General features: G+C 24.5%; 2 protein-coding genes across 5 annotated transcripts in view; one reads left to right on the forward strand and one right to left on the reverse strand.

Moving 5' to 3' along the window:
- LOC141537969 (uncharacterized) overlaps positions 1-1644 on the reverse strand; it is a 209264-nt gene extending 207620 nt beyond the window's left edge. Inside the window, exon 1 of the mRNA XM_074259195.1 lies at positions 1537-1644. The gene's annotated coding sequence lies outside the window, so the exon portion shown is untranslated. The remainder of the gene's footprint in view (positions 1-1536) is intronic.
- Positions 1645-3235: 1591 nt separating this feature from the next.
- On the forward strand, positions 3236-13871 carry Atl (atlastin GTPase). 4 transcript variants are annotated; one of them, XM_074259201.1, is made up of 7 exons: positions 3264-3342; positions 5221-5316; positions 6717-6991; positions 8945-9946; positions 10361-10575; positions 11414-11480; positions 13034-13871. In XM_074259201.1, exons 1-7 carry the CDS (start codon positions 3279-3281, stop codon positions 13157-13159), a joined length of 1845 nt encoding a protein of 614 aa, XP_074115302.1. In that variant the 5' UTR covers positions 3264-3278; the 3' UTR covers positions 13160-13871. The 4 variants fall into 4 exon arrangements, with proteins under 4 accessions (XP_074115303.1, XP_074115302.1, XP_074115301.1 ...); XM_074259200.1 differs by lacking the exons at positions 3264-3342; positions 13034-13871 and adding exons at positions 4954-5155; positions 11608-11891; XM_074259199.1 differs by lacking the exon at positions 3264-3342 and adding an exon at positions 4961-5155.
- The last annotated feature ends 344 nt before the right edge of the window (positions 13872-14215 follow it).

Consider the following 14215-nt stretch of genomic DNA (forward strand, 5'->3'; position numbering starts at 1 on the left):
TCAAATTTTTTAATTTTTGCCCACAATATTATTTTTTAATTCTTCTAAAAAATTAAAAAATTTTTTTGAAAGGTTGTGAGCATTACAAAAATTTAAATTCTGGGTCAAATATCAAAGATACGAAAAAAATATCTTAGCACTTGTTTGTAGGGAATTTTCTGCTCTAAAAAAAAAGTACTAAAATGTTTTTTTTATATCTATGACAGTTCAACCAGAATTTTGATTTTTTTAATTCAAAATAACGTTAAAAATAAATTTAAGTTAAAAAATTGAAACTTGGAACTATAATTTTGGCTAAAATAAAATAATTTAAAAAAATAAATGCCTTTTTATATAACTAAAAAAATTTTTATCATGACAACAAAGTAAAATGTTATTTACAACAATAATTAAACCCTAATATTTAACTCTGTAAATTGAGCATAAAATTCTTTAAAAAAAAAGCGCTTGAATGTTTTTTTTTGTATCTCTGATATTTCAGTTACAATTCTAATTTTTCCGTGAAAAAAATTAAATATATTCGATACAGAAAAAAGTAAACTGTAAAATTCACTCGGATTCCAGTTGATTATCATTTATAATAAATCGACTATTATTAATTACACTTTAGTTTTTTCCTTGTACTACTGTACTTCAGAAACTAAATTTAATTTTTGAAAAAAATTATTTTTTCTTAAATGAAAAAAAAATTATTTTTTTGTTTCAAAAAATTTTTCTGCTTAATTAAAAACAAAAAAATCATTTAGAATAATTTTTTTGAATAAAAAAAAATTTTTTTTTTCAAATAAATTAATTTTTCAATCAGCGTTAAAAAAAACTCAAATTTTACCAACCAAAAAAAAAAAAACGTATCCTGCAGGAATACAAGAGTAAAAATAATTCGATATTGAGTAAAAACAATCTAATTTTCATTAAAATTTCTCCAGCGAGCCGTAAAATCCCAACAAAGACAATCGCATTGAAACAAAACAACTAATAAATAAAATCCTTTGTTGTAACTCACGTCGTTGCGTTATTGTTAAACTTCCAGCATACTTCCGATTAGAATCTCTCTGATAAAATAAAATAAATATGTAACTATAAATTTAGTGTACTGTAAGAGCTAATTGCGCCTCAAACTCCAAACCAGGAAGCGGTAAAACATAAAATAAAACTAAAAGTAATTAATTAGCGAAAATAACGAAATACATTAAAAATAAATCCTAATTAATCAAAATAATAATAACAAACCTTTGATTTTTCAGAGCGCGGTTGGAATAAAAATTCTCGAAGGAAAAATAAATGTTTTTTTTTTTTTTATTTTTTTTCACCGGAAAAAAAATAATTTAAACTTGGCAAACATTCTTTTTATTGACCATCAGTGTCTCTGTTCCTCTTTAGGGATTTCCCGCGTATTTTTACGTCAGTCTAATGTCCCCGACAATTACCTATCAACATCAACATCAACAAAGTAAGAATCAAACTGCGGTCAGGGGTTAGTTTGTCGCTGATTAATTGAGTTTTGTTTATTATGATTGTTAATTGTGAGTTACTCACCGATATTGTCGAAATAATTTATTCCGAAGACACTTTCATTGTTGTTTTTGTTCTATTCCACCGGATTTAAATAATCGACGAAAAAAAATAAAAACAACTTAACGCAAAATATCGCACGCGACACGGTACACCCGATACACTGCGCACACAGCATCCACATTTTTACATTTTTACTTTCCACCATAGAGAATTTAGCGATACTAGCGACAAAAAGTTCGCGACGGCCAACCACCGAACTATTAAAAGCTCTTGTTTGATTTACGCGGGAAATTTTTTTATATATTGTTTTTTAACACTGAAGTTGACAGATTTAAAAAAATTTTTTTTTGCAATTAAATTATTAATTAAAAAGTTTCACATGTGAAAATTAATTTAAATTATAAGAATTAACTTAGCAAATATTTAATAATTTATGACATTAAAGTTAGTTGTCACTTGACAATTTTTTAATTTTATTTAACAAAAAAAATTATTTTTAAAAAATTTCATTTTTAATTTGTTAAAATTTCTACAAATCTATTTTTTTAATAATTTTTTTTTGGCTATAATTTATTTATTAAAAAAAATTAAAACAATTGTGAAGTGACAGCTAACTTGAATGTCATATAAAAATTACAAGTGAAAATTTTTAGAAGCAATTTTTTATTGTAATTAATTTGTTGAAAAAATTTTTTAAATTGACAGCTGACCGCTAACTTCAGTATTTTGTTGTTTTATAATACTGAAGTTAGCGGTCAGCTGTCAATTTTAAAAATTTTAATAATAAATCAATTACAATAAAAAAAAGCTTCTAAAAATTTTCACTTGTAATTTTTATTAATTTTTAGATGTAAAACTTTTTTAATTAATTTTTTTATAATAATTTAATTGCTAAAAATATCTAAAAAAAATTGTTACATATCTATTAACTTCAGTGTCTTCAAAAGAAAAACCTAAAAATGTCAGCTGATACTTAAACTTTTATCAAAAATAGGTTTATATTATTAATTTTAACATTTTTAAGTAAAAAAATTAAAAAATATTTTGAAATTAATTAACTTACTTAAAAAAATTTTGTTAATTATAAATTTGATCATTTTTTAAACAAATTTACGAATTAAAAAGCTTACAAAATATTTTTTTCTCTGCTAACTTCAGTTTGATCAAAAATAAGCTAGACAATTCTTAGCTTATAAATTTTAATGTAAAAAAATAAAAAATGACAAATTAAGAACCTAAATTAGAAAATTTGTCAAATTGTTTTTTTTTGTTCTTACAATAAGTTTATTTATTTTTTTATTAATTTTAAATTAAATTTTTTATTTCAATTTTTCATAAAAACATTTTTTTTTATTTTATTTTTATTTTACTAAATAAATTTTTTAAAAAATTGTTTAATTAATTCAAATATTCATTTTAAATTTATAAGTTAATAGAAAATAAATAAATTTTATATAAAAATTACAATAGACAATTAATAATTTATAAAATTTAATAAAATAAAAAAAAAACTACCCTAAAATTTAAAATTATTTAAAATCTTTCAAATAAGATTTAAAATTCAAACTTCCCGCGAAAAATAAATTTAAAAAAAATCAATCAAACTACTTTATTCACCTCATAAAACTTACAAAATAATAATAAAGAGTAATTACAAACATTTACAACAAGTAATTACGCAGTAAAACATAAACGGAAATGATGAAAGTTAATTTATCTCCGAAGCGCCGCCAGTGTATCTCCTGAGTAACTTATTTTTCAAAATGGCGAGTGTCAGACAACAACGACGTAAACAAGAGGGAAATTTTAGTACGGATTTATATTCTGGTAAGCTTATTTATAAATAATTTACACTAATTAACAATTACAGCACTTTAAATTAAATAATTGCGCAATTTTTTTGCTATTTTTTCCGACAGTTTTTTGTTTTTAACTGATACGAATTTTGTTTCTTTTCTTAACATGCACATTTCAGTACTTTACATATGTATTTATCTCATCAGTTTCTATTTACGAGGAATTTTATAAAAGTATTTATAATCGTGGAAAATAATTACCAACAATTGTATCGCAAGGAGTTAAAAGTGCCGAGTAATGTCGTGACCGATTTTTATTTTATAAATTATTCATTTTCAGATGTTTTTTTTTTTTAATTTCTAGAAAGTGATAATCATAACCAACAACATTATCATAATTATTGTTTTTATCATTCTTATTATTTTTATTTTTCTAACTATTTTTATTTTTTTTTTTTATAGATTATTAATAATTATTGATTATTTATGTCAATTAAGTGTGTCAAAAAATAAGTATGGTGATGAGCGAGCGAAGCGCCACGTAAGATTCGACATGTAATAACAGATTTTGAATGAAAAAAACAATTGAATGAATGATGAGCATCAATAATAATGATAATGATGGTGATAAAATTTTACTTTTATGTTTTCACAAAGCTGTTCCGTCGAACGGTTAAATTTTGACTAACTAACCCCTTGAATTATTCATGCACGTGAATGGCCAATCAATTGCGAGCCTTTAATTACTGAGGCTAAATAAATACAAAGGAATTTTATTGGCAAATATTTTAATTTAAGTTCTTTTTATTTTTTTTTTTATGTCTTTAATTATTTAATTAGAAAATTTTGGTTGTTTTCTTTTATTTAAAAAATTTTTTATTTAGCTGTTATATTATTCGTTAATTTTTTTTTTTTTTTTTTTTTTTTTTTCATTTTTTATAAAAGATTCTAAACTTTTTAGTCTTTTGAAAAAAAATTTTTTGTTTATAATTTTGCAATTATTTATTATTTTGTAAATATAATTTCAATTTTTTTTTTTTTTTTTTAATTTAAAGCTATAAAAATTGAATAATAAAAATTTTAGTTTTTTAATTAAAAAATACATTAACTTAATGAAATTTTTTTTCATTTAAAAATATACAAAATAATAAATAATTTTACTTTTATTCAAAATTTTTTTAAATTATTTTTACAAATTTTAATTAAAAAAAAAAAAAAATGATTGAATACAATTCCAAAATCTTTAAGTATAAAATAATTTTTACGTAATTTTTTAATTGAAAAAAATGTTTAATTTTTTAATATTTATAAAAAAGAAAAAAATTTACAATTCAAAATTTTGAATAAGAATAATTTTAATAAAAAGTATGCCAATAAAATTAATTGAAAAACTTTTTAACAATAAAATCCACAAAAATGTATCTGTTATTTTCCTAGTAATTAAAATACACGTATACGGTCTCGAATAAATAATGTAATAAAGTTGTAATAATAAGTACAAGCCGTTGAATAATTCCGTAAAACACAAGGTCGATTTGCAAGTATGCCAATTTAGTTTTAGATTAATATAACTGCAGAGTAAACCAGCGTCTGGTATTCGGGATGCTAAAGTTAGTATACCGCGTTAACTTGTCTCTGATCGTCGCGGATTGAGCAACAGTTAATCTTATGGCAATGAAGTAATAAGTTAATGACAATTTTATTTTAATAATTAACATTAATAATAATCTTGACGATGAGTGAAAGTGTAAGCAAGCGTAGTATCAGTAGTAGTAATAATAAAAGTGCCAGTCGCCCGATTTCTCGTCGTAGACTTCCAGATGGTTTTGGAATGGTAGCGCGTGGTAATTTTACAAACAATAGATAACCTTTGTTATAAATTACTGGTATTTATAAATTTTATTTACAGCTACTAAACTCCCGGTGACTTATCGTCTTGACGAAAATGTTAATCGTTTATCCTTATCTTCAAACAAGATAAGTGATGGGGGTGTAGGTAAATTCGGTGAGTTTTATATCTCTGCGTTTAGTTTCATTACTTTTTTTTTTTTTTTTTTTTTTCTTGGATTTTAATTAGCTCAAGTTACTGTGTGTGAATAACTTTTTAGTGTTTCAATTATTTTATTGGGATTATATTTTTTTTTTATTTTTATCTTCTAAATTGTTGTAAAAAAATTCAATTTTGAGGTATTTATTCAAAATTTTCAAATTTTAACTATTAATTTTTTATTAACTAATTTACAAAATTTTTAAATGAATTATTAACTTGTCTTTTTTTGGGTCAAACTAAAATAAGCTGTCAAAAATACTTTCTTTGACTTTTATCTCATAAATTGTTGTAAAAAATTAATACATTTAATTTTGACACTTTTTATCCTAAATTTTCTAATTTAGATTCTTAATTTTGTTATTTTTTATTTTTTCACTTTAAAATTCAATAGCTGATAATTGTTTACCTTATTTTTAATCAAGCTGAAGTTAGTCAGCAAAAAAAATATTTTGTAAGCTTTTTAATTTATAAATTTGTATAAAATTTATCAAATTAAAATTTTTTTACACAAGTTAATCAAGTTAAAAATATTTTTCAATTTTTTTTTATTTTAAAAATGTTAAAATTAATAATATAAACCTATTTTTGAAAAAAGTATCAGCTGACATTTTCAATCTATTTTTTTTTTAGACACTAAAAATTTACATTAAAAATTTTTTTATAATTTTATAGCAATAAAATTATTATAAAAAAATTTTATAAAAAAATTTCACGTGGAAAAATTAAAAAAAAAAAAAATAAAACAAAATTAAAAAAAACATTTTTATTATTAAAATTGATTTATTATAAAATAAAAATTTTTAAAATTCTTGAAAAAAAAATATTTAAGGTTTTTTAAAAAAAAAAAAATAATAATTTTTATAAATTTAGCAAATATTTTGTAATTTTTTTTTTTTAAATAAATTATGGCAAAAAAAATTAGAAAAAAAAATTGACATGTAAAAATTTTTAAAAATTAAAATTAAAATTTTTTTTAAATAATTTTTTGGAACAAATTTGTTTGTTAAAAAAATTAAAAAATTTTCTAGCGACTACTAACTTAAATGTCAAAAAAGTAGTTATTGTTTTTTTAAAAAAAAAGTGCGTGATAAAATTTCCAAAACATAAGTTAACTCGCATGACTTGTGACATATGTAACAATGTTTTTCTCGAACTGTCGTGTATAAGTGAATAAATTAAAATTTATGCGAATCATGCCTCAGAAAATCTAATACGTAATCCCGGACGTTGATAATTACAATCCTCGTACTCGTCACAGTCTAGCCTCTAGTAGCCTATAGAACTAGTTTAAACAAAATGGAAGTTTTTGCTTAAAAATAAATACTGAGATTACATTTTTTTTTTTTTTTTTTTAGATGACAAAAAAACGGAGAGGATAGAGGAGCTGCCGTCTTCCGTAAGATCCAAGCCGATGGATGACGTAAAAAAGAGTGAGGACGGCGGGCGACCTGTCCAAGTTGTGCTGGCGCATCCTGATCACACATTCGAGCTTGACGAAGATGCGCTCGCTGAAATTCTTCTCAAGGATGACATCAAGGACCGCAGTGTTGTGGTCGTCTCTGTTGCTGGGGCTTTTCGCAAAGGAAAAAGTTTCCTTCTTGATTTTTTTCTTCGTTACATGAACCATCAAGTAATTTTTTTTTTTTTGAATATTGCTACTTTTTATTATTATTATTATTATTATTATTATTATTATTATTATTATTATTATTTTATTTTCAAAGTCTGACAACTTTGCTAAGTTAAAAAAATTTTTTTATTGATTTTTAATTTATGATACTGAATTTAACAGACATCTAAAAAATTTTTAGATTTTTATAATAATTTAATCATAAAAAAAAAAAAAAAAAAAAAAAAAAAAAATTAGAAAAAAAATGACAAGTATAAATTTAAAAAAAATTGTCAATGTTAATTTTTATAATAATGAATTTATTTTTAAAAATTTTTAAGAATTGTGTTCGCTAAATTCAGTGTAATTTTTAAATAATAAATTTAATGATGAAATTTGAAGGATTTTAATCACTAAAAATTGTGAAGATGCAGCTGATAAATTTATTTTAATTTTAGCAAAGTTGAGTTATAAAAGTTCAAGGTTGTTTAATTTACTTGAAATATAGCGTTAGTACCTAATAATAGTTTTTAGTTATATTAGCGAAAAAAATAAATTTGAATAATTTATCAACAGTGGCTTTTTATGCCAGACTGTCAACACTTGAAAATGAATTTTAAGTAACTTTAAAAAAGAAATTTTAATTATAATCTTTTCACGATAGAAATTTTAAAATTTCACTGGAAATTTTTATTAATTACAGTTAAGGTTCCAAATATTGACCAGTTTAGATAAAATGAACATAAATAGATTATTTGTAAATTTATTGGAAGAGTTGATCAGCTGAAACGACTGTTATGCTTTTTTATAGTTTTAACTTGCAAACTAAAATACTTTTGTTTATAAAGTACGTAATAGTAAACATTTAATTGTAATAATTAACGCTACAGCCGATTGCTATAAATATTGGCTATTACTTACTAAATATTTACCGCATATGTTCCAAATATTGACCTGTAATATTATGCTTACAAAATTTGTAAATAACTTTTATTTTAATTCTACATTAGTTTGGACATTAGTTAATCTATTCACTGACATGTTAATAATTTCAGTATTGTTATTAGTTGTTCTGTATTCTGATACAATATTATCTTCAGTACTCATATTTATATCAATAGCCGAAACCATACTAATATTAGGTACATTGGATAATTTACAACACCAATTGTTGACCAAAGTATTATTTCAATTATTACCATGCTTTTTATAACAAAAATAATTGATAATTAATCTTGGATATTTAATTGTTCTGACAAATACTTATTTATTGATTATGAAGTATTTAATTTTATATGAATTGGTGATAAATGTACTTAGTAAACACGTCGAGGTTAATTTCTGGTGACTAATTTTCCCAAATTTTTGACATTTGTACACCAACTTGTTTTTTTATTATAACAACTGCATATATTTATGTGGATGCGCAAATTTTTATTTAAAGTATAATTAAAAATTGATAATTACGTACTGAATATTAAATTAAATTACTAGATTTTTTAAGATCAAATTTTTATGCTACCTGATCAATATTTGGTTTTTATATCTTTATTTAAAAATTTTAAATTTTCTAAAAAACTTGCATTGATGGAATAAACATGAATAGTTTTAGAATTCACTGTTAGATGGCGTTGCGCAACCGGATATAGTACTACGTCACTCTCCCGCCAAAAATTCAAATTCAAATAATTTTAAATTTAAAAATTACTGCATATATTTATTTAAAAGCGCAAATTTTTATTCAAAGTATAATTAAAAATTGATATATATATATATATATATATATATATATATATATATATATATATATATATATATATATATATAATTACAAACTGATTATAAAATTAAATCACTAGATTTATTTAAATCAAATTATACTGCCTGGTCAATATTTGATTTTTTTAAGCTATCTCAAGAAAAAAATTTTTTTTGTGTCTAAAATAATTAATTATTAATTAATTAAAATTCCAGTATGGCGACAATAAATCTCCAAGTTTGTGGATTGGCGACGACAATGAGCCTCTCAGTGGATTTTCCTGGCGTGGAGGTTCCGAGCGAGACACAACCGGAATTCTAATGTGGTCAAAAGTGTTCCCAGGAACAATGCCAAACGGCGAGAAGGTCGCGATCATCCTGATGGACACCCAGGGAGCGTTCGACAGCCAGTCAACAGTGCGAGACTGCGCGACAGTATTTGCCCTGAGCACGATGCTGTCCTCAGTGCAGATCTTCAATCTGTCGCAGAACATCCAGGAAGACGATCTCCAGCATCTCCAGCTGTTCACCGAGTACGGACGACTAGCCCTGGAGAAATCAGGGAACACTCCGTTCCAGAAGCTCGAGTTCCTGGTCCGAGACTGGAGCTACCCTTACGAGGCCGAATACGGAGCCGAGGGTGGCCAGATAATCCTCCAGAGACGGCTGGAAATCTCTGACCGCCAGCACCCGGAGCTCCAGAGCTTGAGGAAGCACATAAAGTCCTGCTTCTCGGACATCTCCTGCTTTCTGATGCCTCACCCGGGTCTCAGAATCGCCACCAACCCCAAGTTCGACGGCAGACTCGTGGAGATTGAGTCCGACTTCAAGCACCAGCTCAAGCAACTTATTCCCTCGCTGCTCGCGCCGGAGAATTTGGTCACCAAGAAAATTAACGGACAGATTGTTCGCGCCAGGGATTTGCTCGAGTACTTTAAGAGTTATATTAGGATTTACAAGGGCGATGAACTTCCGGAACCCAAAAGCATGCTGGTAGCGACTGCCGAGGCCAATAATCTCTCTGCTGTAGCAGATGCCAAGGACCTCTATCTCCAAATGATGGAATGTGTATGCGGTGGCACTAAACCGTTCTTGGCTACTGCGCATCTCGAGTCTGAGCACCAGAGGTGCGTTGACAAGGCGCTGCATTTGTTTTCTAATAAACGGAAGATGGGGGGAGATGAGTTCAGTCAAACTTATATGGAGAAACTTGTTAAGGTAATTATTTTTTTTTTTTTATAATATTGAAATTAGCTTCTGGGATTTTTTTTTTCCCAAAAACAAATTAAGGGGCACAACCTGTGCCTAAAAAAAGGCGATTTTTGGGAATTAAAATAAAAAAAACTCCTGAATGAATTGTTTTAAAATTTTAAAGGTATACTAATACATATTTTAAAAATATACAGAAAAATTTTTGAAGAAAAAAATTAAATATTTTCCGAGTTACATTTTTTTTTTTTTTTTTTTAATTCTGACATTTTTTAAACAGAAATTAAAAATTTTAAATAGAAATCTCTTTAATAATTTCAAATAAAATTTTCTGAAATTTACTTTATGAATAAGCAATTATTTTTTATTTCAAAAAATTCTAAACTTATCTACAATTTACTAATTAATTTTTTTTTTTTTCAGGATATGGATGAATCTTTCCTTCAATTTAAAGCCCACAATGAAAGTAAAAATATTTTCAAAGCAGCCCGTACACCAGCCGTATTTTTTGCCATTGCCGTAACGATGTACATTTGCTCCGGAGTATTTGGACTCGTTGGACTTTATACGCTTGCTAATATTTGTAATCTCATTATGGGAATTGGGTTGTTAACTCTCGCATTATGGGCGTATATCAGGTAATTAAAGAATTATTTATAAATTCCTCGTCCTGGATGCTTTTGAAAAATTAGTGCCTTTAATTTTCTCGCTCACAAAAAAATTTTAATATGAAACATAATTTTTTAATTAAGGAGGTCTTTTCGCTCCAGATGAGTCACAACAACTGTAGTAGTTAAGATTTGATAAATTAAAATAAAAGAACAAATGAAAATTCCTAAAATTAAAAAATAAATAATTTATAAGGTTTCAATTATTGAAATTTTGAAAATTAAAAAAAATAGTTGAATACAAAAATTAATTTAATAAATAAAAAAAATATTCCGTATAATTTGAATTATAATCAGTGAAATCTTGGATTTTTTCTTTTTTAATTTATAAATTTTTTTAAAAATTTGTAAAATTTGTGGTAATCAATTTTTTTTTTAATATATCAATAAAATCAAATAGAAATTTCGTTGAAAAAAATAAAAATCAAAATGGTTACTTGAAAATATTTACTAAAAATTTTTCAACCCCAAATTATCGAAAAAATTTTGCTTAAATGCTTAAAAATTGCATTTTTGAAAAATACATGAAAAATGCATAATTAAAAAAAAAAATTGATTACGACAATTTTCAAAAAAATTTATAAATTAAAAAAACCAAAAATTTTGTTCTCCAGTCGAGACATTTTTTTTTGTGTATTAGATAAAAATAAATTTTATGCATCGTCTAATATTTTTTATTTAACACCGATGGTGAAAAAATCTCCTTAAATTAACTTAAAAAATAAATTTTATAATTAATTTTTCGAAAGTTGACCGCGATAGTCAACTAATAAAAAAAGATTATATTAATAATTAACAATAATTACAGATACAGCGGCGAGCTTCGTGAAATAGGAACGCAAATCGACGAATTAGCGAGCGGAATCTGGGAAAACGTAAGCATTAAAAATAAAATTCTATCTTGCATGATTCCGATAATTAAATCTCTAATTATAGACTGTAATAATTAATACTCGATATTAATCACTAAATAATCCCTGATAAATTGTTTATTTCCAACAGGCCTGGCTATGCGCTCATCTAATCCACCAATTACGTTATTTAGTCCTCTCATTTTTTTTAACACTCGCAGCCGTTCCAACTTACACGATCGTTTATACTCACTTTCATAAACACGGTTACATCTGATCTCACGCAATCCTTTAGACCCTATTTTTAATTATTATCATCATCATTATTTTATCATTACTACACTTACAGTTACATTAATCTTTTTTTTTATTATACCTTTACTTTATTTGATTACCCACGAGTGCTTTGGATCTCAAGGTAATTTAGGTTGCTTGTCTTGTAGTCTTAAACCATTTAATAATAACATTAATATTTTATGTGAAAAATGCCAAAACAGCGCGAAAAAAATTTTTTTAAAGAACTTTTTTTAAAAAATTTTTTTAAAAAAATTTTTAGCATTTGTCACGGAATTTATTTTATCTTTTAAGGTCTGATGTCAAAAAAACTCAAAATTTTTACTTAATTTCAAGATAATAATTCGAATTGATTGATTTTCCCAGTTTGGGACGAAAGAAACAACAAAATGGCGTTTGTGATATAGACAATGGCTGCCTGCGCGCGCATGTTTAATTTTTGAGGTTAATTTGATAAATTTGAATAAATTTATAATTAAATTATTTTACAAGTCGAAAATTGACTTTATAATCTATATAATTAAAAGAAAAAAGAAAATTTTGTCTGAAGAAAATTTATATGATAAAATGAGTTTTTTAATTTAAATTAAATTTAGTATAATTGAAAAAGTTTTGACCTAAATTTGTGCCTTTTCAAATTTTTTTTATGCTTTTCTAAAATAGCTAATTTTTTAGGAAATTTTCGAAATAGTTGTAAATAAATTCAAATTTCGCAATAAACAAAATTTATTTATTTATTTATTTATTTTGTTTTGTACATGTTAATGTGGTTATAAATCAAAAATTAATTTATGTGCCGTGACTTGTGAATTTTAAATAAATAAAATTTTGGTTTATTAAATGATGAATTTTGTTAAATTACTGTGTACTTTCTGACATATTGGTGTTTTTGAAGATATAAGCTCATCCCGATGTTACACTCATCAAGAGCTTTCATTTGAGTACCCACATCAATTTTTGATATATTTTTCATATATACATATATATAATATACATAAATATATGAAAAATTGATGTGGGTACTCAAATGAAAGGACTTGATGAGTATAACATCAGGATGAGCTTATATCTTTAAAAATGTCAATAGTTCTCAAGATATAAGGTCATTTCTTAATTATGTCTCTAGAAATAGAGAATTTTGATTGACAAAATTTTTCTTATTCTTTAAATAATCTAGATCAATCAAATTTGATTTAAAAAGAAAATTTTGAATTTTTAATTAATCAGACCTTTTAAATAAATTAATAATAAAAAATAATTGTAATTAATAAATTTATTTATAGATAATGAAACCAGTTTATCAACAATTTGTCGAGAAATCGGTGCATGTTGCGGTTCAACACGCAGCTAACTCAGCAAACTCAACACTTGCCAACTCAGCAATTAACGGAAAATATAAAGTACCGTAATTAATAAAAAGAAAATTTTAAAAAAGTAAAAAAAAAATTAAAAACATTTTATATTATTAAATTATCGGTTTTAAGGTAACCTAAAATCGTGCTTGGAGATTAATAATAAATTCAAGCGAGATTATGGGTAGAATTGTTGTTAATCTGATGCTAAACAATTCTAATACATTCTAATATAATCTATTATTTAAAAAAATTATGTTGAGTGAATGTATGTACAGTATTTACAGATTATAACAGTGTTGTATGTTGAAGGATCAACAATAAACAATTAAAAATTTTATTGTTGACAGTAGGGTCTTTAATGCACGATTAAATGTTTTTATACATAATCAGAGAGTTTAACTAAATAATGTCGATGTTTTAAAGTTAACGTAGATATATATATATTTATGATATAAGCTGTCATAATTGTTTCAAGTTTATTGTATATAATTAACTTAAATACGTAGACATGTCAAGCACTTTTGTTTTTAATTTGCCATACTAGCGTAATTATAAATTAATAATTGGCTGAATTGATTACATTTTTAACGATAATCATAATATTAATTAATAATAACGATGTTTGTTTATTTATTTTTTATATAAATTAATAATTAAGCTCTCTGCGATTATTTTTATTCAAAGGTAATGCGCGTGTAATTATGGGTAGAATAAATGCGCATATTTTTGTATGTTATCTGTGTTTCATTAAAATTTATTAACCTAATTGTTTATGTTTTAATGGTTAATTAGTATCTATTATTAGTTTTTTTACTCCGCCAACGCCAAAGTAAATTTAACATTTTTTTTTTAATTAAATATTTAAAAGAAAATTGTTTTCATTTTATTTTGTGTAAAATTTAAAAAAAATTACATTTTTAAATTTACCGCCAAACTGCCTCCAACACTATTCAAGATGGCCGCCATTGATTCCTGCCGTATTTAGAATTATTTTGACAATTATAATAAAACTATCAGAGATATTAAAGTACTTTTTTGTAGAAACCTGTATTTAAGGCCCAAAAATCGATTATAAAAAGAATTACATTGATCAGTTTTGTTATTAAGAAG

Source organism: Cotesia typhae, unplaced genomic scaffold (genome assembly GCF_013202065.1).
Source record: "Cotesia typhae breed Kobodo isofemale line unplaced genomic scaffold, CoteBio_Ctyphae contig_20, whole genome shotgun sequence".
Taxonomy (NCBI): domain Eukaryota; kingdom Metazoa; phylum Arthropoda; class Insecta; order Hymenoptera; family Braconidae; genus Cotesia; species Cotesia typhae.

Excerpts from the sequence above, each read along its gene's own strand:
- Atl (XM_074259200.1), top strand. The coding sequence starts at position 5,047 with ATGAGTGAAAGTGTAAGCAAGCGTAGTATCAGTAGTAGTAATAATAAA. Across the intron at positions 5,156-5,220 it reads TTTTGGAATGGTAGCGCGTG|CTACTAAACTCCCGGTGACT; the intron begins GTAATTTTACAA and ends TTTTATTTACAG. Across the intron at positions 11,481-11,607 it reads CGAGCGGAATCTGGGAAAAC|GCCTGGCTATGCGCTCATCT; the intron begins GTAAGCATTAAA and ends TATTTCCAACAG.